General features: G+C 38.3%; 1 protein-coding gene across 1 annotated transcript in view; it reads left to right on the top strand.

The window, feature by feature from the left end:
* Nucleotides 1-1,340: 1,340 nt before the first annotated feature.
* RB195_020276 (uncharacterized protein) overlaps nucleotides 1,341-23,113 on the top strand; it is a gene marked incomplete at both ends in the record, with an annotated part of 42,961 nt that continues 21,188 nt past the window's right edge. Inside the window, 8 exons of the mRNA XM_064188509.1 lie at nucleotides 1,341-1,469; nucleotides 2,142-2,218; nucleotides 2,303-2,393; nucleotides 2,457-2,580; nucleotides 3,579-3,711; nucleotides 3,898-4,030; nucleotides 4,127-4,243; nucleotides 5,855-5,934. Of these exons, the coding sequence (XP_064044390.1) occupies nucleotides 1,341-1,469; nucleotides 2,142-2,218; nucleotides 2,303-2,393; nucleotides 2,457-2,580; nucleotides 3,579-3,711; nucleotides 3,898-4,030; nucleotides 4,127-4,243; nucleotides 5,855-5,934 (884 nt within the window). The remainder of the gene's footprint in view (nucleotides 1,470-2,141; nucleotides 2,219-2,302; nucleotides 2,394-2,456; nucleotides 2,581-3,578; nucleotides 3,712-3,897; nucleotides 4,031-4,126; nucleotides 4,244-5,854; nucleotides 5,935-23,113) is intronic.

The raw sequence follows: 23,113 nt of genomic DNA, 5'->3' as shown, positions 1-23,113 counted from the left end.
CAAGCCTATTAGGAAGGTCCCATTGAGGACCCCATGGAGGTATTCCAATGAACTAATGTGGCCAGAGGACGACAGGTGTTCACGGAACGAACACTGACTCATGGAAGAAGTAGAAAGTAGGAAGAATTAATTTGAAGACGCTCAACAACGAACATTTAAATGAATAAATCATAAGGAGAAACAGCTGTGTAATTGAATGATGACTTTAAACTATTTTGCATTCAAAATCTATGAATATAAAAGAAAAAAGTATAGTTATATGCAAACAAGAGTGTGAATAAAAGCGCAGAATGGTTACATAGTTATAAAATAGTAATTAATTATGAAGTAAGTAGGAAAGATCCCTTCCGAATCCAGGAATTTTAGCGATGTGACCAAATTTGCTTCCCATAAGCGAGCCATCCTTGCTACAGCCTTTTCTAATTTTCTCTTTATTTCGCTCTATTTTCTACAATTGTATTGCTACTTTAGAAAGGTTTATAAACGGGATTAGTACATAATCCATAGTTCTCCCTATGTTAGAATTCAGTCCGACGGCACGCAGTAGTCGTAAGATTCAAAAGAAAAAATGAAACCAGAGTTATTTCCTATATCCCTTATATTTTTATATGCAAAGTGATCCGTAGTTGAAATTTTGGTTCTAAAACATAAAACTGAAAGCATTTTTCATAATCAAAGTGATTCATGCTCGAATATTCGATTTTATTGAATTACGGGTCTCGGCCTTCGTGCTTACCGGCACCGTGATGTTGATTTGGGGCCGCGTTTGCGGTGCGGGCCTCCCACGCAGTCGCTTCGCACTTTCCGTGCGCGGACTTTACGTAAGATTTGCGGGACATTCGCACTATACGTCAACGAGCATTCCGCTAAGCATCTTGTGGTGATCGTTGCTTGATCTGTTGTTTGTTGTTTACATTTCTAGTTTATTTACGTGAAAGTAGCAGTGAGGATCGCATAGAAGTGTTCTTCCACGCAACGTTGCTGTTCGTCGTTGTCCTTCGCGGTCACGCGGGATGCCAGCGTGCACATGACCTTGGGCATAGGTGAAAAATGTATGAGAATCCATTAGCTGCCGTTAAACTGTCTCCTTTTCCTGAAATTATCCGTCATGTCATGCTTCACATTGAATACCGTGGCAATAAATTGACGTCAATTTATCCAGAAGTATATCCACCACCGTTTTGGGATGCTACGCTGTTTTTTTTCTAGTTGCTCTTTCGTCTATTGATTCATGTCCTAGTTTTATTTCATATATGTCGACAATGTAATAGTTTGGTTCTATTTTAGTGGAGCTGCTCTATAGATTCGTATTTTTCAGTTTTAATTAGGGATCAAATGACATGCAAGCGGTGATTGCCCTCTGCCATTTCTGCGAAAATCACGGACCAAGAGTGATGATGATCACCCAACCGATGCGTAGCGTTCCTTTAGCTTCAACTTCAATGTTCTTACCAGGCAGTGGTTGTCAGGTTTGTTTTTGCTATTAGTTGAGTTAATTTTACACTTGTTTTTTTCCATTTGTTTTGTTTTATTTCTTGTTTTGTTTCTGTGAGTCTTTATTAGTGGAAAGCGAGGGCGGAATTGTAGAACTCTCTCTGCACACATCCGCTATTCCGTTCCCGCATGCGCTTCACTCTTGTAAGATTTTTTAGTTGAAGTCAAATTTCACGACATTTTATTGCATCGTTCCTCTGAAGTAATATTTTGATGGTTTTGAGGAAGTAGATTGTTACTGCTGTTATTTCCTTGTTGAATACTTTTCGGTCATGTAAACTCGTTCACGACAATTCGACATTTAGGACACCAATTTTTCCTTTTTCTACAAAGCACAGATTTTTTGTGGCAAATACTTGCTAAACGTCGTATTTATCTTTATTAGAAAGAATACTTTTATTGATCATTTTGATGACGATTTCTTTTGTTATGGTAACTCTCGTTGCCCCTTTTATTTAGTTCAGTAAACATTGGAAGCTGTACATCAGTGAATACGTATACGAATGAAATTTTTGACGTTATCCCTTATTTTTTCGTTTTCTGTTCCTCTTTACTTTAAACTAACTAGCTTTAAACAAACAACCAACATATGTCACGCTAAAAGAAACACTCATCTGGAAACTGCAGAAAAATAGCTTTTTTTTAAGGTATCAGAGCACGACGGTGACCGGCCACTGTATTACGGAGATTGTACCCCAGAAATTCTAGAAGATCCTGAAGAAAGGTTGGTTCACTCATTTTGTTTTCTTCTGAGAGTTCGTTTACTTTGTGAAGTGTCGTGAAGGAAAATAGTTTTTACTTTTTTTAGGTGTAATGCTTGCACATCATTCGGTAATATTAACCAGCCGTGTTTATTGTCTAACGATCATGAAAATAAAACAAGCTACATTAGCACACAAGTAGGTTCAGCCTTTCTTACTCGAGATTGAGATTGTATCATTACCCGACTCATCATATTCAAGATTCCATTAAAAGAGAGGGTTTATGAGCGTGTACGGAATGCATGTCTACGTTCTTTGAGTTGTGAGATATCCGCACCTCACAAGGGAATGTCATCACCATTAAGACAAGTTCACCCCACACCTGGTGAGTATGAAACTATTTTTTATTTGGATTTGTTGTATTATTGTGCTGTTTTTCTTGCAATATTTAAAGAAGATAATATGTTTCATTTCCTTTAGTTAGTGAATGAAATCCTTAAAAAAAAGTTTTTTTTTCTTGAGCATCTTCATTAACAACTTGCATCAACATTAACAACTTTCTTGCTCCGACAATTGCTCTTACTTATTTATTCAAAAAATGAATATTGTGTACTTGCCACCTTCTTTCATGCTCTTTTCCTTTTCCACAAACTATTTTGCAAGTTTATTAGAAGGTTTATGGCAGGCTCTACGTGTTAGAAAATCATGAAAATCGTTTGTTTGTTGTTTACACGTGAACTTGTAATACAAAAAATATAGCTGAAGAGATCTTTTTTTTTTGCTGAATTCAGGTATTCTTTTATTCTTTTCTTTCCTCGAGTTAGCTGTATTTGAGGCCTAAGTTTTAATCGTTTATGAAATAAAGACAAAAAGAAAACCTGTTATAACAACTTTTTCTTAATTTGTTACCATTCATTGAACATTCCTTTGAAACTAGGTGTTTAACTACAGCCCTTGAGATTTGAAAACAATTTTTTTTGTATTGTGGTCTTATGGAACTCGCTATTTGTCATCTTCTGCAGATTTTAGTTTGTTCTATAGCTCCTCATCAGAGTTTCTGAACATTGAGTGAAAATGTTATAGGCCAGGTCATAGCCTGTGTGCGTTGTAGATCATATGATGGTGGTAAGTTATCTGGCGGATATGGTATATGCAGACTATTCGCGCCACTCAGTCTAAGTAGCGATGTTAAGCACTTGAGTGCTCTGTTTTATATTTACATTATTATTATTTTATTTATTTGTTTTACTTTTACATTTATATTCTGATTCTTAAAAAAATAGCTGTTGCCCTCAATGGCAGTACAAAATATCTCTAAAGTTTTGTAAACGATAAGTGTTAAAGTGTCTTTACTGCCATCTAAAATAGTCTTTCATGTTTAAGCAATACGGGTGAATACGTTGCGTCGGGATGGCACTGCAAACGAAGGCTTAGACGAAGGTGACGGCACCGATGTTGATGGTCCGGTTTTTTTCGGCGACTCTGATAACGGATATTGTTTCTCGCTCACATTTAGGTAAGTATATAATGAAAATATCAGCATAGGTCTGCTCTATTCTAGCTCTCTATCACATTTTTTTGTGGAAAAACACTGGAATAATGTGTTGATAAGTAAGGACATACTCATACTCCCAGACATTTATTAATTTTGTGAATTGACTGACTTAGGATACCATTTACATGCTAATTGTATGTTTTCCAGGTTACGAGATTCTAAAGCACGTGGTTTTCTCCGGTTGTATTCTTTCATCGTGGTTAGCAACGATATGACATACATAGTTAACAATTATGAATTTTTTCTCCAAGCATTAACTGCTGTTAAAGAAAAATTGCAGGTAATTTCAAGAAGTTATCCTTTCTGATACAGCTCCCTTTTCGTGTTCAAAATGGAATTTGTAATTTGGGTCATTCTAAGTCCAATTTTTTTGAAGAGTATGGCAGCAACAACTTTTGAAAATGAAATGGATCAAGACGACACAATGAGACCGCAATACGCAAGTATGGCCGGTCGTCTACCGACTGGTTGGTTCAGGCCCAATGACAGAAATGTACGTTCCTTTTGCTGCTCGTTTCCTTTCTCTATATTCCCTTGTTACTCCAGTAAATCAGTCAAATCAAAGCTCCGGATTTGTCGACCTCTTTCTTCTGCTATTTTGAGATGTAAAAAAGATTTAAACAGTGCTCATTGGAGCTGTGAATGTTCAAGAGTTTTGACGCTGTGTTTATCGTAGTATGGCAAATGATGATAGTGGATGTTTACTTAATACGTAGCTTGTAGCAGAATTAGTTAAAATTACTACCGTAGTTCAATGACATTCAAAGCATTACTCATTTGTGAATAGTTTGATATAGAATATAAAAAAAAGTAATTGCCACACTGGTATCACACTGCAGAGTTGACGCAGTCAAGGCCTATTGAAACAAACGAAGCTACACCACAAAGAGTGTTGGCTGAACAATTTCCTGTCTTGCATCTCTGGAACGATTCAAAACGACAGCTTTAAAAAAAGACAGCTTAGAGTTCTAAGGTTTGGAAAATATTAATTATTAATTTGACTAATCTTGATGGCCGATGAAAGCGAAATGTTCTTAAGTTGGTTCCACAAAACGTATCTGCAGATAGCATGCTCAAAACTCACGTTTTTGGTCTATTTTGAAGTTTTCGTCTATTTTCCTTTTCGGCATCAGATTGTTTTGCACTCAGTATTATTTGACCACACAGTAGTTCCTAAAATGAAGATAATGGAGAAAGTGATGTCGCAAATTTCCGGTATTCCAAGAAAATTTGACTTTAAATTCTCAAACCGAGTCTCTTCTTTATTACGATTTGCAGTCAGAGAGAGTATTTCTCTGAAAACCATACTACCTTTGATTTGTTAACATTCCTTTCGACAACGCATAAAGTGACACCAAGAATAGAATTGACCACTTTTGCTCCCAAATAGTGCGCAAATACATATATAAAGTGGTGAAAGGAAATCCTAAACCTCAAATTTTTGGCACAAACATTCTTTACAATTCCTTGTCTTTGCTTATAAATTGTCTTTGGAAAAAATCAGTAATTGTGCTTCAAAAAATCTAGAGCACCCCCCTGAAATGGGGATCTAGGTTGCTAAACAGGTGCCTGTGTACAAGGATTAACTTTGCAAAGTGTAATGTGTGAACTATAACCCCACAGTATAACTTGTCTGCATTTTAAGCATCATTTGAAGAAATCACGGTCCCTTGCAAAGGATTTGTTAGCTCTACATTTTCTAAGAAGAATTATCAAACTTTTCGTAAGATCTAACAGTATGAACATTTGAGTGGTTTTCTAAATCTCATGTTTAATTCTTATTTTCCCCAGGTATATAGGGTTTATACATTTGCTGCATAGTCTACTATTATTTTACGTATATTATCAGTGTGGCACATAACTGTATCTTCTATCAATAGCTAAACATATGTAGAGAATCATGCTGATTGTGCAAATTTCTAGAATAGAGTGGTGTTCATCAATAAAATGTACACAGACGTTTTTCATGTAGAATTGAAGTCCTCTATTTATACCCAGCACTTGTTGCTAATCAGGGTCTCAATTTGTTACTAACTGTTTCTTTCGTGGTATTTTTTTTAAAACTTTTATTGTAAGCTACGCATGAACTATTCATATTTTGTAGGGAAGACGGGTAGCTATAGATACGAAGAGAAATCTACAAACAATTACTGGTGACGACGCTATTTGGAATCGACTGCACAGGTTCGTTCAAGTTTAGTTCCAGTCCAGAAAAAAGGACTGTGTTTTGTGCTTTGCAAATCACTAAGGTCCTCTTCTCAAATTTTAGCAGAAGGTACAAATCTAGTGAGGATCAAAGAGTATATTATGTTCTGTGTTACTGTGCTAGTCATGAGAGCTTTCTTTTTTCCTTTTCTGAGTTTCCGCAAAGCGAATGACGTCAAATAGCTATCGTAGCACAGCTCAGAAATTTACTCTTCTCTAATTTCCTTAGAGATTTTCTGTCGTACTAGTGAATTAGCTAGCTATCTTTTTTCTTCCCACTTTTTTTTGCGTATGGAACAGCTCTAACGCAAAAGCAGGAATTATTGCACCATAGCAGTCCATTGAATAACACGTACAAAGAATATATTTATTTGCTTATCAGTGAGTAATGTTAGTCGGAGTGTGTCTGATATGAAATTTCGTAATTTTCCTGCGTGGTTTATAAAGAATGTTAACGAAGTCACAGACTATTCATTTCACGCTTCTTCCTGATACGCACTGTCGGTAAGTCTTTAGCTCACTAGAAATCTTTGTTTTTTTTTCTTTTTGCAATATTAGTTTTAAAGTTCCCTAAATTATTCACTATGCCGTATTCTTCGAACTTCATGTTTGTTACTCTCTTTGAAGTTTCTCGAAAATTGTTACACTTGTTTTGACTCCAGAGTTTTTATCAATGTTTTCCGCTACATTCATTTATCAACTTATAGCTGAACTTAGGACAGATCCCGTCTCTCTTGAACACTCGTTGGCTTTTTGGCATCTTTCTCCGTTTCTAATCACTTAACCGCTGATCGGTCCGTTGTTTGGTGGGCATTGTTTGGCCTAACGATTTGGTAAATAAGTTTTTAGAGTGCGCTATGTGTGCTCTGCGTGAACAGTACTTGCAGCGATGCTGATGCAGTCGTGCAGATTTTGTTTTTACACTTGAGTTTGTGCGAAGTACCGGCGCCCATCGCATCCAGTTTTTTTAGTCTATGGTAATTACATAGCCGAGCTTAGCTTTCAGCTATCCACTGGATAATGTGCAATCTAAAATGGTGGTTATAACAGTTCAATTTAGTTTTTTTTTTAAAGTATAGAAACTAAGTATTGAAAGTGAAGATGTCCTCTTTTATTGATTCATATGAATGGTTGAAGGTATTGAGAAAAGGTTTCTGAACTACTTTATCAGCTTTGAAGTAAGATTTGATATAACGACTGAAAAATGATTTGTATTATTTTTTGGGATTTTCACTAAGTTTCTGCTGACTGCTATCGGAAAAGTGAATAACATGCCATAATGAATTGAGAATACAGTTTTTAAACGCTCTTGTATAGTTTTTTTTTAAATTTAATCTCTACGCCAGGCAAAACATCGCTTTCGAACTCTGCTGTTGGCTGCTTAATTACAATGAAAAACAACACAAATATCTAAATCCTGTAAAAACGTCATCAAATACGTGATGTTTCCTTGGACTGGGGACGAAAATGATTAAAACTCATTCTCTTATTGTCATTATCCCATTTCGAAGGCTTGGATGAAAAAAAAAACAAAAATGTCAAAGAATTCCAAACTTTGACTGTCGAGATCATTTCAGAGGATAGCAAGGACATTAATCATATTTCGCTTTTCCCTAGTAATTTTTCCCTGACTACTGCAAAGAGAAGAAAAAGGTACACTGATTGTTAAGTCCGAGATAGAAGTATTACCATAGCTAGCATCGGCACGCGACGATTTCGGTTGGTACCCTTTCTTCTCGACATCCATGGAATTGTTTGGGCGTCCCTCATCAGTCTAATTGTGCACATGTTTTTTGTTTAGGATAACTTCATCTGGTTTAAGGATTTTTTTTTAGAATGGTAGTGTATTAGGCTTTTGTTCATGATCTCTTTTAATTAATTAATAGTAGGTGGCAACAATGGTGAATCACTGCTTCTGTTATTTCAGTTTTGGTGAATTGGTTTCCTCTTGATACCAGAGACTGCGATGATTGTGCGGGTAGTCAAGACGTGGAGTAATCACCATAAAATTTTCGTGAGCTTTCAGATTTAAAAAAAAATGTACTTAGTATAGCCGCGGCATGAAATTGTGTGCTCTAAATTGCATTCCCGTAAGAAGCTTTTAAGAACGTGCTACTTAAAAGAAGGAGATGATGGGAATCAGATGTAAGTGGAAAAGGAGTTTATATCACACTGAAAGGCGTTCTGTGTCTAAATTTGTAAGATCCACGAACCTTTAATATGTGCATAGACTAAGAGAAGTCTTTACTCTTTCTGCATTGCTTCACGCTAGAAGATCAATGAGCCTGAGTGACAGCAAAAAAAAAAGAAGAGAAACCTCGGCTCATTTTCTCCGCCACAGCGTCAACCTCCATTAAAGGCATCACCCCACGATTCTGAGGTGATGCAGATTTCAGGTGGAGTATTCGTATGCGGGATCGTACATTAAGGAGAAGGGGTGATTCCGTCCATTTCTTCCTAATTGCCGTAAAAAAAACGGCCCGGAAGATACGGCTTCGAGCGTTCCGGCGCCCTATTTTCTACAACGAGTTCGATTGGGGCGCGCCAGCCGCGTGCACACGCCGCATCTTCCGGGCTGCTTTTTACGCCAATTGTACCACCTCAGACTCGTGGGGTGATGCCTTTATAGGCAGTACACCACGAAAATGACATTGTTGGGATCTTTCCACGAAAAGATAGGATCATGGGTAGATCATGAGTGTGAGCGCGATCAAGCTCATTTCGGCTACCAATGGCTGCTGGCGCTGTCTCTTCCGCTCGCTGACGTACGCAGCGCGTGTGCTTGCGTCGCATACGTGACACTCTGTTGGGTGCCCTATAGGAAAATTCGGTCAACAGGCCTGTTTTCTATGTCTTTTTTTAGAACAATTAGTAAGAATTGAGATAGATCACGTTCACATTAGTGATCTACAGCATGAACAATGTCTTTCCGAGTAGAGATCCTAAAATCGTTAATTTCGTATATGCTCCCTTTGAAATAAACAGTCTTTCGGATGCGACATTGTGAAGAATTGTTGAGAATTGCCGCTACATCAGGTCAAAACGAAAATACTAAGTAGTTGAAGGATATAATAAGTTTCCTTTTAATTTGGGAGCGTTTTTTCTGAACTAATGACTTCACAAGATAGCATTTGCTTTTTGATAAGTGGTGCTAACAATCTTCTGTTTTCTTAAAAATCTTAACTATTTTAGTAAATGTTCTCGTAAATTCACCACCTTCGTTTGCAGACAAGATGCTCTCCATTTTTTTATTTCGTCAAACTTCAAACAAATTTTTGAACAAGATTTAATGATTTGGAAAGATTGCCTTTTCCTTCGTAATTTTCCATTTCTTGTTTAAAGCATTTAGAAAATATTGTCGCCATTTTCTAGTTGTACTTGTGCACTAACGAGCGATTCGTTTGCCGTCGTACAAATCGCACAGGCATTTAAGATCCCTTTTTTTGTTGTTACAGAATGGGCTGTGATTCCAAAAAACAAGATGGGTCGTTTTCGTCAGTCTCGAGAGTCGTCTGGTTTTGCATTTTTTTCTATTCCCTAACGATCCCAAGGTTGCGTATTTATGCGGTCTCCGTGTCTCGTCGCCATTGACGCCACATCGATGGAGGTCGTCTTTTGTCTTGCTCTCCATCCGGCTTTCTAAAATCCTATTTTGTTGTCCTCCGAATCCGATCTATTTCGTCAGTAATTGATGAGGTCAAACAAGTCTGCGGTCCATTTTCGGAAGGAGTTCGATGCCCTACGCTCGACGAATAATTCCGTTCGCACTTGCTTTGGGAGGACAGGTCTTTCACTATGTCGTATAGGAATATTTGAAAGCCTGACGCCAACATCTGCCGACGCAAGCATTTGAAAGAAAATCGATCCGTAGGAGAGGAAATTCTTAGCGTTCCTGTTGTATTTTGTCCGAGTTAAAATGGTATCTTGTTGGAGTCGAATTTGGGTCTTTTTTTTCGAATGATGAAAAAACCATGCACCCCCAGAAGAACCGCTCCTAATGAGGAATTAAGGATCCGGTTTTTCTTTTTGATGTGATGACAATTAGCGACAACCGATTGGTATTGAACTATAAAAATACTCGTAACGGAAGAACACTGCATCGTCAGAATTCGCCTTTATAATCAGAATGAGAAATAGAAATAACTAAGGACGTGAACTGAAGTAATCCTAACATCATTGACTTTCAACTTCATCGTCAACTTTCTAAATAGAATCAGCATACAGTAAGGGGAAAGCCGTTCACAACTTACTGAACAAGGCCCGTAAGTCGTATAGATAGATACCCTGAGTCAAGCCACATTCGTTCATATATGATGTTTTCGTTCCCCGCGAAGAGCTATCGTGAACAACGAACTTTTTGTTGAGTTTTTTTGTGGGCTCGGCTGAGAGCGCGTCAGTTTCGTTGACGCTCTTGTTTTCCCTCAGAAGAGATGTGTGAAGTTCGTATTTGCACGTCGTGGCTTGCACTTCTTGTCGATTTTTTCATCTTAAAATCTCTTTCTTCAATATTTTAGAGGTGTTTTTATTTACATGCTTCCAGAAGAAGAAGTTTTGCAGCACTCTTTTGAATCAATGGGAGTATGGTAGGATAGAGTCTTTCAGCCGACTAATGAATCAATTTAATGAGAGGTTTCAGGAAATCTTAAAGTGATTACTAGTATTCTTATCCAAATATAACCGTGATAAATCCAGTAACTTCTAAGGTATACGTTGGTCAAACAGCAAAACCTTAATTGTACACGGAAGGGGAAACCGAGCGGTCCCGCCACATTTTCCACGCTTTTCTGCTCGCCGGAGTTCCTCAAATATTTTGATGGACTCAATGTGAGTGAGAGCAGAGTTGTTCGCTGGTGCTTGCACAGCGGCGCTGTTTAGCCGATGTAGGACGTTGTCAACCGACAGCTTGTTTGTCGCTTCTCCTAGTATAGTTATGTCAATTCGTTTGCTATTTACGGATAGGGGACGCATGGATTTGTAAAACAAAGTGAATGTGGTCGCATTTCCAAAACAAAGGAGTGAATTATTCCTTGGATTTATTTCAAATCATAGAAAAATCTGGTTGCTACGATTTTATGAAGGGATTGCTCAGTCGATGGTTTATTTTTAGCAGTATTTGCAGGAGTGTTCTGGCCTAAGTACAACAGCGAGCTGCCATTGTTGCCTGTAATGTTTCTCTCTGTTCTATTGATCGGGGTGCATTTGTCCCTTACATCCTTGCCAGCTCATCCGGAAGAAAATAATTGAATTGAACTGTGAAAACATCTGTAATTATAATCTATTCGTACTGATGACCATTTCAAAGAAACGCTGTGCTAAGCGGATCTAGCACAGTTTGCACGAACGGGATTTTTACTACCGTGTAGATAACGGAGATGTGTAAATCAGATGAGTGTAAAGGAAAAGGGATAAATGTGTTTGGCGTCGTTAATCAATCCGCTTGGAATGCGTCACCGCGTTCGCTTCAATTCAGAATCGTTTTGAGGTTTAAGAAAGTGTGTCCAGTCTGCACAATGACTTGCGGGGGCTAGCTGATGTATCAAGTCAGTGCTTTTATCTTCTCAACGAGTCTGTTTCCAATTTATCGATCCCTGCGGGGTGAAAAGCTTGGTTGGCACTGCGGCGGTTTCGAACCATCGATCGATGGTGCAGATACAGCGGAACCTCTTACCGACTCTGCTACATCCACCCCAGCTAACTAAATGTGTACTTAGGTCTACTGTTGACCTCTTATTTTCTACCAACACAGAAAGCATTGTGGAGAATTCTCTCTGGATTTTGCAGTTTGACGCAGATGTACCTATAACTTTTTGTAACTTCTGCTTGCAAAATAAGTAAAAATACTTAGTCGCAGCTTAAAAAAATCCACCTATTTGGCACTGATTGAGACGAGGTAGCACCCCAAGTAAAGCAGACACGTGTCATCAAGGATGTAACTTTTCTTGCAACAATCATAGGAGTACAAGAATCTATGTACATTAAAATTGATTGAGGATTTTGTCATAAAAATTGAGCAGAGCTCACAAATTTTAATTTGGTTGGAGGCCACTGTGTGTATCGTATAGACCAGACCGTCGCAATAAGAGAAGTTGGTCTTCCCGGAGATGTTGTGTGAACAACAATTTCCTAGGTTTCCATGAAAATGTCGGACTTCCTGTCATATACTATAATTATTGAAGTCTAAATAGACTGCGTTCTTGTTCGATGATTATCGAGCAAAGGGTGGGTGTAACTTCAAAAATTAAAAGCAACGAAATTGTGCTTGAAAATAAGTTTCCTCCGAATGTTCAATAGTTCTTAATTTCAAAATGACAATGTTTTGCCTTTCCGCCTCTTGTTGAATTGCTTTCAGCGCTCGTTCCGCAATTTCAGTAGAATCCAGATGTCTGATTTTTCTTTTAAAAAAAAGTTACATCTGGAAACTTCTTTCTACTTTTGAGGTGGTTACAGTGAAGTGATGTAAGAAGAAGAAAAAGCTAACATTTCGGAGTTTACACAGTTGTTGAGAAAGCCAGTTATCGTGTCCACTATTTAGATCCGTAACACAACAGGAATACTTTTAGAAAAGAGCAAATCTCCGGATGATGGTGAGAGGTGGCGTAAATTCTCCTTTAACGTTTAGACGTCCTAGTTGCAGGAAGTGCGTTCTGCATTTTATAAACGCAAATAAAATAATTTTTGGAAGTAAAAATTTGATATATATATATATACATATCTGTCAAAAAGTAATAGAAATAAAATCTGTATGTAACTCAAATGGCTGTCTCAGCGTTTGAATGAGCGCCTTGTGCTGCGCTGTTTTCGTCTTGTGTCTCATAAGCGACGCCATAAAGTGAACAGTTGATGGTAATCTGCAGGATTAATTCGGAAGATTGCCTTCTGCGCCCACGTTGATGAACGATCCTTTTTCATTTGGACCTGGAGTGCATTTTCGTAACATCTCCGAGTTGAGTTTGATTCAACGAATTCCCATTCATTGCCTTTGAAGGAGTGTCGAAAAGACCTTCATTTCAAATACCTGTTGTTTATGGTTTTTCTCGAATTCTTCCCCTCTTTTGTGAAATTTTGAAACTGAAATTCATTCAATCCTTTCTTTTTTCTACTCTCACACCTCTGCTGCTTTTGATCTTCGCTCGCCGTTGAAACGCGATTCCTTCCCGAACCGCGACTTTCGACCGACCGAGCAACGCCGTTCGAACGTCTCATAGTTGCCGAACCGTCACTGGATATGTGCTTGTTTGTGTTCGATTGACGCAGTCGTTTCCGAGTAAATTTTGTTCACTTTTGCTCTGTACCCGGCAGTAGTACTCCGAGTAAAGTATTCATGGTGTGTGCGGCATTTTCCATGCCTTTGTGAAGTCTTGCACTCAAACAAGATGGTAATCCTTGTTGCACATTTGAAATCTGGAATCTATTACAAGATCGTCGTTCTGCGGGATCAAAGGTCCATCAAATTTCATTAGAATAAATAATCGAGAAAAATTTTCAATTCGGCGCTTTTCTTTTACTGCTCGTTCGTATAAAATTGATCAACACAGTAGAACATTCTGTGGTGAACATTTCATCGCCTATGCGTGTTTTCGTGGTATTTGTCCTATGCGCTAGATTTAATGGCTTGTCAGCTTGAGTATGTTTGAGATCAATTGTCAATTGACAGAATTGTTTGGTGGAACACTTCTAAAGATTGTGGTAGATGAAAGTCCACTCAATATGTCTTTTTTCTCACAATATCGAACCATCTGGTGTTGTGCTATCAGATTCTTTTCAATATTTTTCTGCTTCGTTTTGGTACCCTACTGACCTCCTATGCCAAGGTATTCCGTAGTGCTATGCAATTATTGGACTGGGATTTCGTTCCATAATGTTTATTCCTTTATTTACTCTTACTTTTCTATCTCATGTGCAAGATTCTCTCTCTCATTCACGTTCATTATTACAACTAACTTGCGTTATACGTGATGAGCGCAGCATAGGGGAAGACTATGTCGATTGTGAGATGAAAAGTAGCCGACTGAAAAGATCGTATGGGTTTTGCTGTCGCATTTGACAAGGGTCATTGCAGTTTTTTATAACTTTGTACTCGTACATGTGTCTGCTCCAGACAGCCACTGCTACATCGCTGCAACACGATTTTTTTCTCTCACAAACATTGATCGCCCAACTTCCACTATATTTTAGTGTAGAGATTAAATTAAACTTTTTCAATGAATTTGAAAAAGGAAGTGAAAATTCATTGAGAAAAGTGCTAAGGGAAATAAGCTAAACAAAGAGATTCGAATACTGCTGTCGTAGTCGAGCTGAATGGGCTCCCATAAATCTAATGAACGGGATGAATGGTTGAATGCGACATGTACTAACTTTAATCGTTAAGTCACTGCAATACACATTCATATAGTACATGAAATAAGCATAGTGCGTACAAAGGTGGTGGTTAGAGACTTGCTCAACTGACTCTTGGCCTTTACATCACTAAAAGAACGGGTTTTTGTTGGTTTTGAATCCTCACACAACCACAACTTAATATCACTAACTTACGCGCGACTCTACAAAAGAAAATCTGGATGATGAATTCATGTGGCTTTAGGTATAGGGCTGTTTTTATCACAGAAATGACTTTTTTTTCAAGGAAAATTCCTAAGGTTATTGTTTAGCAGGCGCATAACAATTATTGGTACAGGTGAAGGTGAAAGACCACCACTGCAAATGTTATATGAAGAATTGGCTTGCATTCTTTTTCGTCGAAAGTGCAAAAGTCATAACAGCACATTTTATTTCTACCAGTTGCTGCTTTCTTGAATAACGTTCGAATATTTCGTTGCTTTTTACGATTTGGCGATGAAAAGTTGTAAGTTGAAGCAAATAGTATTTCTAAGTCACCCTGACCTCATATTTCAAGGTTAAAGAATCTCGAGTTGTTGACGATAGTACACTCACCCTCGAGCGTTAATAGCGTCAACAACGAGGTTCCACCTGTAGAAGTTGATTTCGGACCTGATATGGTGGCTCTGACACACACACACACACGCACACCAACACATTCTCACGTTTTCTCCATTCTGTTCGAGCATAAAATGAGCACTGTTGTTTGCGTAATTAGTTATTGGCACGCTTTTTCACTAAGTGGTAGTTCCAGCAGACCAATATCAGTTACGAAGTGTGTACAAGTGGTGCGAGTTGCCCTGAAGGAAAAGGACTATCCAAGCTCATCATTTATCCTGTATAGTCTAGCATTCCTACTGTACCAGAAACCCACCGGAGTAGAGGATTGTCGAAAAAATGTCCGCGAAAATGTCTCATTTTTCTCTGTTGAAAATAAAAATTCACTCAAAAGATTTGTGAAATGAGGAACACCGTCCAATAGCATAGGATATATCCGAACTACCGTAAAGATAAAACTTGCAACGTTTTTGCCCTTCCTTTTGCCGCCAGTTTCCGCATTCAAATTTTGCAGGCTGCAATTTCGCAGCCGTCAGTTTCGCAATCGTAGCTTTTGAAACTAGTGGATCTAGCTATGATTCATAATACCAAGAAATACAACAAAATCCATATTTTGTTTTTTTCTGTTTCATAACATGTTTCTGTATCTAAGAGCATTATTGGATTTTTTTTTATGCTGTAGATTCTCTCACTGTATTTATCCTATCATTATTTCGGAATTATAGTTTGTATTTGAGGTATTTCGAAATCGTGGTTTGTATTTGAGGATTTAAACTCATTGATCCTCTCTGCAGCGGAGTAGTCCGCCATTTGGGTCGATCGGATCGAGCGTGCTCTGGTCATGATAGTAACTTGAGCGGACGCCGTTGACTCTTAACTGTTTCCTCGTAAGTAGAGAGAAGATTACTGTATGACCGGTTCTCATGTTTACTTCGCACATTTGAATATACAAAGTTCTTCGCAGGTTTCTAAGTGGCACCTATGCGCTTGACACAACTACTGCTTTGAGTTTGTTTTAGAAACTAGATCTGTTAGATTTGCTTATTGACCTTGAAAATATTTCAACTCACTAACTTTTGTCGTTTTTTTTGGATAGAAATCTTACGAGATCCATAAAAGGAATTTAGGCCCTTTTTTGTTGTTCCAGTGTTAATTCGGTGATTTCGGGGTTTTGATAGAAACAGTTCCCTATATCTCTCTTAAATCTCCTTTTTCCTCCGTGAAGAGGAACGATCCATGCGCTCAAAAGTTGTCTCTAAAATGTGTTCTGCATGCAAATTGCTTTTCTTATTGCAGAGATCTAAAGACGATCGACGAAAATTGAAAAGAGAGAGTATGCGTATGAGAGTTACTGTTTGAGAATCAATGTGAGAAGTTCTGAACTTTAGTTTACTGTATTTAATGAAGTTGTTATATCTTCAGTTGCATTAGTCGGGCACAAAAATCGAGAAGTTCAGCGATTCTCATCAACCATGTTCAGAACCATGTTTTCAGAAAATAATAACAATAGCGCTCATATAAATATGAAAATGCTCTGCTATCGGAATGTTGTGATGGAATTACCTGCGACATTGCCGGAACAGCATATGGCACCATCAAATACTCTAACCGGTACAAATTCGCATTGCAAGTAGCAGAGAGTGCTCTTTGTGCCTACTCCTGCGCTATTTCTGCATCGTTTCTCGCCACGACTAAAGCGGAGCGCAACCGGTGCCTGCAGGGTACAAGCGGGCGCTGTCCGATTCGGTGCACTTAGCACATACAGTAATTGCTCAAGTAACGGACCGAGATTGGGTAAATTTTGAAATTCCCGCATTTCTCATTCATGGCACTAGTGCCTCAAAATTTCTTAGGAAAGCTGAGACATGGAAGTTTCCGTTTAACTGGCACATCTTTCTGAGCTTTCTGAAGTTTGTTTTTATGGATCAAACTTAAACCAAAACCTGCCTCAAAACGTGGCAGGCTTATTTCATTTCGCACTCCATCTACTACTTTTTACGACGCTATTTTCATCTTTATATTGGCTCACAGGAACTTTTCCAAGTAGGCTGGATGTGCTTCCGCATTCATACCCCTTTCTTTGCATATTTGTATGGAATTTTTGAAAACATCATTTTCCAAATAATTGCGAGACCATATTTCCCATTTCTTTTTTTAGACTCTAAATTGTTCCTTTTTCTTTTTTAGGTTCTAAATTGTTATGGTATATTTCGTACTGTCAGCATTTTCTCAACAGTGCTCTAAATTCTAAACGACTGTTTCAATGCGATCCTTCTAGGATGATTTCTTTCTTTATACGGTTTGAAAAAGATGATAGCGGTGTTCCGGGATCTCTTCGATATTAACAAATATCGCTTTCATCGTCAAACGAATCATCAATCTTCTCGTGTTTTAATTTTAACATGCTCCATCCTCCCGTCCTCTGTTCGTCATACATTGTCGTTCTTTCATCTTCATGTTTTTCCGCTAGGGTTTGATTTTTCTCTCAATTCTCATCTCGAAGGATACACTAATAAACCCTTGTAAGAATCTGTAAAATGGTGCACTAAGATTTTCCCGAGGAACCCTTGAGCATGCCATGCTTTTCTCTGGTGTTTCACGTGAAAGTGAATGCAAGTTTGATCTCCCAAACTCATCTGCATTTAAATACATAGACCTGCAGTGGAGAGTTTAATCTGGACTAAATTTACTGGAAAAATCCAACCCCTCCCTACTAAATCGTTACGACAACGAAACCACTCATTATTGATCCAGAGATTTCGTTTATTAGTCAGGATTTCCCATTGTTTTCTAATGCTATTATGTATTTGCTATTGTGCTTTTGTACGGTTTCGTCAGATAGAAGAACTCATTTAAGCGAAGGATATGGTTGATAACAAGGGAGGTTTGTATGAATCATCCTCAACAGGACTGGATTCGTTTTTTTTAATGCATTTTTATTTTATGCGTACAACTTACTTGAATACAGATGCACTACGTGTCGAGCGGCGGTGCAAAGCATACTGGTAGTTAATAAGAAACCTGTGTTTTTGCAACGATTTCTGCTCTGATTATATCTAAGCTGGTTGTAGTTGACGGCGTGTCGAAAAAAGGTCAGTAGTAGACGGTCGCATTCTGCTGGCGGTTTTGCGATGCTATAGCGTGTTAGATGATCGCTGTCTGGCGGAAAAGACATGGTTCTTTGTTGGAGCAGATTAGTGGTTGTTTATTCAGTTGCTCCACGATCCTTGGCACGGCTGTGCGATGTCGTTGTGTGTTTCACTTCTTCACTACGCCTCAATTGCTTCCAGATGGCGCTGTGCCTCTCAGAGGATGCCGCGTTCGCGCGCGCACGCTCGACCCCTCTAATGACTCGCGATCGGTCAGGCACGTCTACGTGCGTGCGCAGCATAATTAGAAAGTCGTTGTGCTGTGAGATTCCTTTGAAAAGGAGCAGATTGAGTGTTGAATACGTGGGTAAACGTTTGGGGTGTTACGGTATTGCGTAAGCATGACGAGTGAGTAAGTACAGTTCTTTGGCTTTGCATACAGTTATCAACGGTACTGAAATAGTTGTAAAACACTTGTTTATCACTATGAAGTAAAGGGCAACCGAGTATTTGCATTGATTGTTTCCTTTGCGCTGTCATCGTTAACTTGCGTTTTATTATTACGGTTAGTTTTTCGCAGACTACTTTTCAATTAATTATATTCATTAATAATTATTAATAATTACATAATTATACTTCAGTTACAATTCGTTTTATTTAAAAAAAAGCATCAAATACTTTTAGTACTCTAAGGATGATTGATAAATTTTGAACATACCAATGTTTTTCGTAATAAAATCATAGGACCCCATTGGTGTTCGTTCCGAAGGAAACTTTGATAAAGCTATGTTTCACCGAAATTTTCTTTGTTTTCATCTTTTACATCCATTAAAGATTTGTCCTGTACTATTGTAAGTATGCGTATTATTAGTGTATTTTAAAGGTTCTTTTCCATCCCTTGAAAAAGGAATAGTTTTTTTTAAATGGATTAGTGACTCTAAAAAATCTACAACTCTGTGATAGTTTTTTTGAATGTGATCTAGAAAAGATTTTATTTCTCCAGCGTGTAGACCGATACTACAGCTGCAGTTTCGTTCACCAAATCCTACTTTTTTGCTCATAAAATTTTCGATTTAAACTGCGTCGCTGTAAATAATGATCGCTCATCAAATCGCTCGCTTTTTTTTAGTAGTCACTTGCAGCGAATCGGTGTGCAAGAAGTACCGCACGTCCTATTTTGTTCGTCCCTGCTGGATTGCGATTGTGCGCAAAGAGGCTGACGTTTCTTTTATCGCACAGCATTTGCACAAGCTAATTCCACATCCATTTGTGACTTAGAGAGAGATAGAATAGGGCGCTTGACGTCGTATTACTATGCAATGTCTCATAAAGTGGGACAGTCCTTAGTTTCAAAACAGGTTTTGTTGTTCCACTGTGTGCAATTATTATCGATTGGAATGACTGCGAGCAATTGGTGCCGGATGGATCATCGGATTGAGGAGGATCCTGGCTCGTCTTGGTCATGACCCAACTTTACAGAAATTTACCTCATTTGCGCGGATAAGCATTAATAAAAAGAAGCTCTTTTTGTTTTCAATTACAAACCAACGAATGTCTCCCTGTTCAGCGAAGGTCAAAAATAGAACGGAATAAAAATATGTAACCTCGAATGTCCGTTGAATTATGTGCGGCTTCCTGAATCACCTAGAAACTATCAACTTCTCCGTTCCCCTTCACTGTTAGAATCTGCGCGTTGTTGCGACCAACTACCGATGGGTGAAGATGCTAACGAAATGGTCTGAGGTGATTCAGGCCACAAAAACATTACAAGCTCCAATGGAACGAGCGGAGGAACGGCCTTGTACGAGAATCCTGTGAGGAAGCGGATTTGATTGAAATCCTACCTTGTTCTAGTGTAGCTCTTGTCACGCAACTATGACCAGCTTTATTTGCGAACTCAGTGAATGCCTCGAATCCTTTCCCTATCTTAGAAGTCGGTTGAAAAAGGTCTATAAAGTTGTGAATACAACCGCCTTCTAAGGTTTGAGTTCCAGAGTTTTCATTCCTTAACCAATCGTATAACCAAAGATTCAGAAACAAATACAAAGTCTTTATTTCGTATCGATACGAATGCGCTATTCATCATTCTGCATAGTGCAGGGTGTCGCCACCTTTTCTTTAGGATGTGGCAGGTGCGTTTCGGTCGCGACCTATGCTCGCAGGAGAGTCGTGGCTGCTTTTTATTGCACTGTTCTTAGTTTACCCTTAATTCTCCTCTTCTCATAGTTCTGCCGTTATTCAGCGAAAGATAAGAGTAACACACAAGAGTACTTTTTCTTTGTTTTCGACATCATTCAACCGCGGTCATTTCTTTTGTAAAGGTCACGGTTATTCGGAAAAAAACTGGTAGTTAGCAATGAAATAAACCTGTTACCGAAGAATATTTCATGACTTCTGTTATCAATTAGTTTGTGATTCAGGGGCAACTTTTTGATGAGAAGTACTGGATAATTCATTGCGTCTTTGTGTCATAATTTCTTCATTTCTCCATACATCAACACAATTCTGTTGTGATGAAATTGCGGAAAAAAGTGAAATGTCTCTTCCTTCTCCCGTATAAGCCTATTAAACTGGCCATGATTAATCACTCTTGTTAGTTTTCGCTAATGTGCTGCTCAGAGAGTTTTAGTATGAATCTCAAATAAATTACACACTTTTTATTGGGTGGTATTTTCCGGTTGACTTATTTTTCATGGTTGCCTCCTGTTTCTTGTAATTCACTGTGAACATCAGAGAATTGAAAGTGCGGTTTTTACAATCATGAAGTTGTGCCATCGATGAGAATATTCTGGTCATCAGATGATCTCAAAGAGCATCGAATCTTACCGTTTCATTTTTCTGAATTTGAAAAAAAAACGTACTTGTTTGACAGATCCACCGCTGCCTCATAGTTTGATATTAAATTGTGACCAAGAAATCTTTCGAATTTCCTATTTTATGCTTCTGCCCATTCTTTTGTTGGCAACTGGTGATTGGTGACATAAATAGGGAATTTGTGATTCCATGATCTGCAATGCGCAAATTATGGCATGGAGGCCATAGATGTAGCGATAGCTAGGGAACAAAATTGATTCTGGTCATAGGAGCAAATCGATGACGGAGACGAGACGACCTATGTCATATCCTTTCGCATCTGCACCGACAGCATTATGCTGTTGTTTCCAAAGTCTCCTTAACGTGTTTAAAAGTATTGTTGTTGTTCCTTATACAAACTATGATTTATTTTTATCTGAGCGCTGGTCAATTCTTTTCAGTTCATAGTGGTTTTCTTTTGTTTCCGTCAGTAACTCTTTTCTGGTTTTTGAATCTTCAACTTTGCGTAGGTGTATGAAAAGAATTTGTTTACTTAGATATTTTTCTGAAACAAGAAATCTACAAATAAATAGACATTTCTGACAATTTACTGAAGTTACAAGTACTTTTTATTGTTGAAAGATGTTGTAGTCACAGTTTTAGTACATATTATGTTAGATTCTCAATTTACCATTAGTTGACATCTTGGAAAAGGGCAGTTCGTTTCGATTTCTCAGGTTTCTCATTTTTGGATAAGAAAAACCAGCACCGGTGTGTTGCCAGCTGGTTGAAGCGCATGCTTCATACAGCTGGACCGTCCGTAATGTTCTAGAACGTTGGACTAACAAAGGAGAACTGTTCTTTAAAATTCATATGCTAGTAATTTCGCAATCTCACGAAATTGTACTTTATCAATGTGTTCTCATGACGATGTCGAACTAGCAAGCGCTCTTTGCTCTTCCACAGACAATGACAATTGAGGAAAAAATTTAATGTCTCCAAACGAACATTTATCTTATGTTTCTTCTCCACTTTGTCAAATTCAATCATTCATTCACTTTATCAATTCCACAATCAAAATAAATCGCCGTCTGCTGATATTGCCGCTATAATTTGATTGAATTGAGTAACTAAAATGAGTTCCTTACTGGAGTTCCGATCGAAATCTATTTTTTTTTCGGTTACACTTCTTTGAGTAGGTCTACGTACTTAGTGATTTGCTTAGAAGTATAGTGCTCTACTACGTGAAGCTGATTTTTATCCACTGATTGCTCCGGGAGGACCGTAATCTTCATGGAAGAAACGATTTTCAAGAACATTGTCTAGAACACTTTCTCTCTCTGTCCTTTGGACACGCTCTTTTAATTTTCACGGGACTATTCGAGCTTAAAGCACCTCTCTCTAAATTTCACACCTTCGTCTTCATTCTTCGCTACCATTGTTTGTTCTATTAGCTTTGCTTCTTCAACTTCTTTTTCGGCTTCGGTACCTAATTTCTAGGTTTTTTTTTCTGTTAATATGTAAGGATGGGCGGGTGTAGCGCAGTCGGTTAGAGTTTCCGCTTCCTCCACGATCGATCGGAGGTTCGAATCCGCCCTAGTTCTCACCAAGTCTTCCTTCCCTCCAGGGTCGATAAGTTGGTACCAGACTTGTCTGGGAGGATAAAAAACACCGACTCGAGACATCGGCTAGCCCCCGGAAGTCATTGCATAGGCCAGTTACACGTTCGTAAACCTCAAACGATTCTGAATTGAAGTCGACGTGGGGACGCATCCCAAGCGGATTGATTAACGCCGGACACTGTATCCTTTATCGTTTATGTAAGGATATCTTAAGTGAAATGGTAGTGACGTATCACTTAGGTACTGTGATTGTGGCGAATTCAACTCCTGGATAGGGTGCACACTTGCGAAAAGCAGCGAGCTGATATTATCACCATGCTATGACTCACCTATCAATATTTTTTCAATCATTTTAAGTATTTAAGGTGAAACGACCGCCTCTCCTTACCGCTAATCAGTGGCTTTAATCTCCGAGTTGCTTTTATATATTGTTATAAGGAAGATTTTCGCCCAATTTACTATAATGAAAGAATAATTTCCTTTTTAAACGGAAGTAATTCAGTCAACACCTTCTACGTGTGTCCTTCCTTGAACATTTAAGTATGTATAGCGAAGTCATGGACAAGATAATTACTACAACACTAGCACTTGCATTAAACATTCCTTTACCAGGCATTTTGAAAATCCTTGAAAGTTCCTGAAGTGTGCTGAAATCTTTGAATTTTGTGTCGCGTTTTGTTCCGAATCACAGCAGCGAGCAGATTTACAAGTGAAGTCATT

The sequence above is a fragment of the Necator americanus genome, chromosome II (assembly GCF_031761385.1).
Source record: "Necator americanus strain Aroian chromosome II, whole genome shotgun sequence".
In the NCBI taxonomy this organism is placed as follows: Eukaryota; Metazoa; Nematoda; class Chromadorea; order Rhabditida; family Ancylostomatidae; genus Necator; species Necator americanus.
The sequence above is the reverse complement of the archived record's forward strand: the minus strand, read 5'-3'. Positions and strand labels throughout refer to the sequence as shown.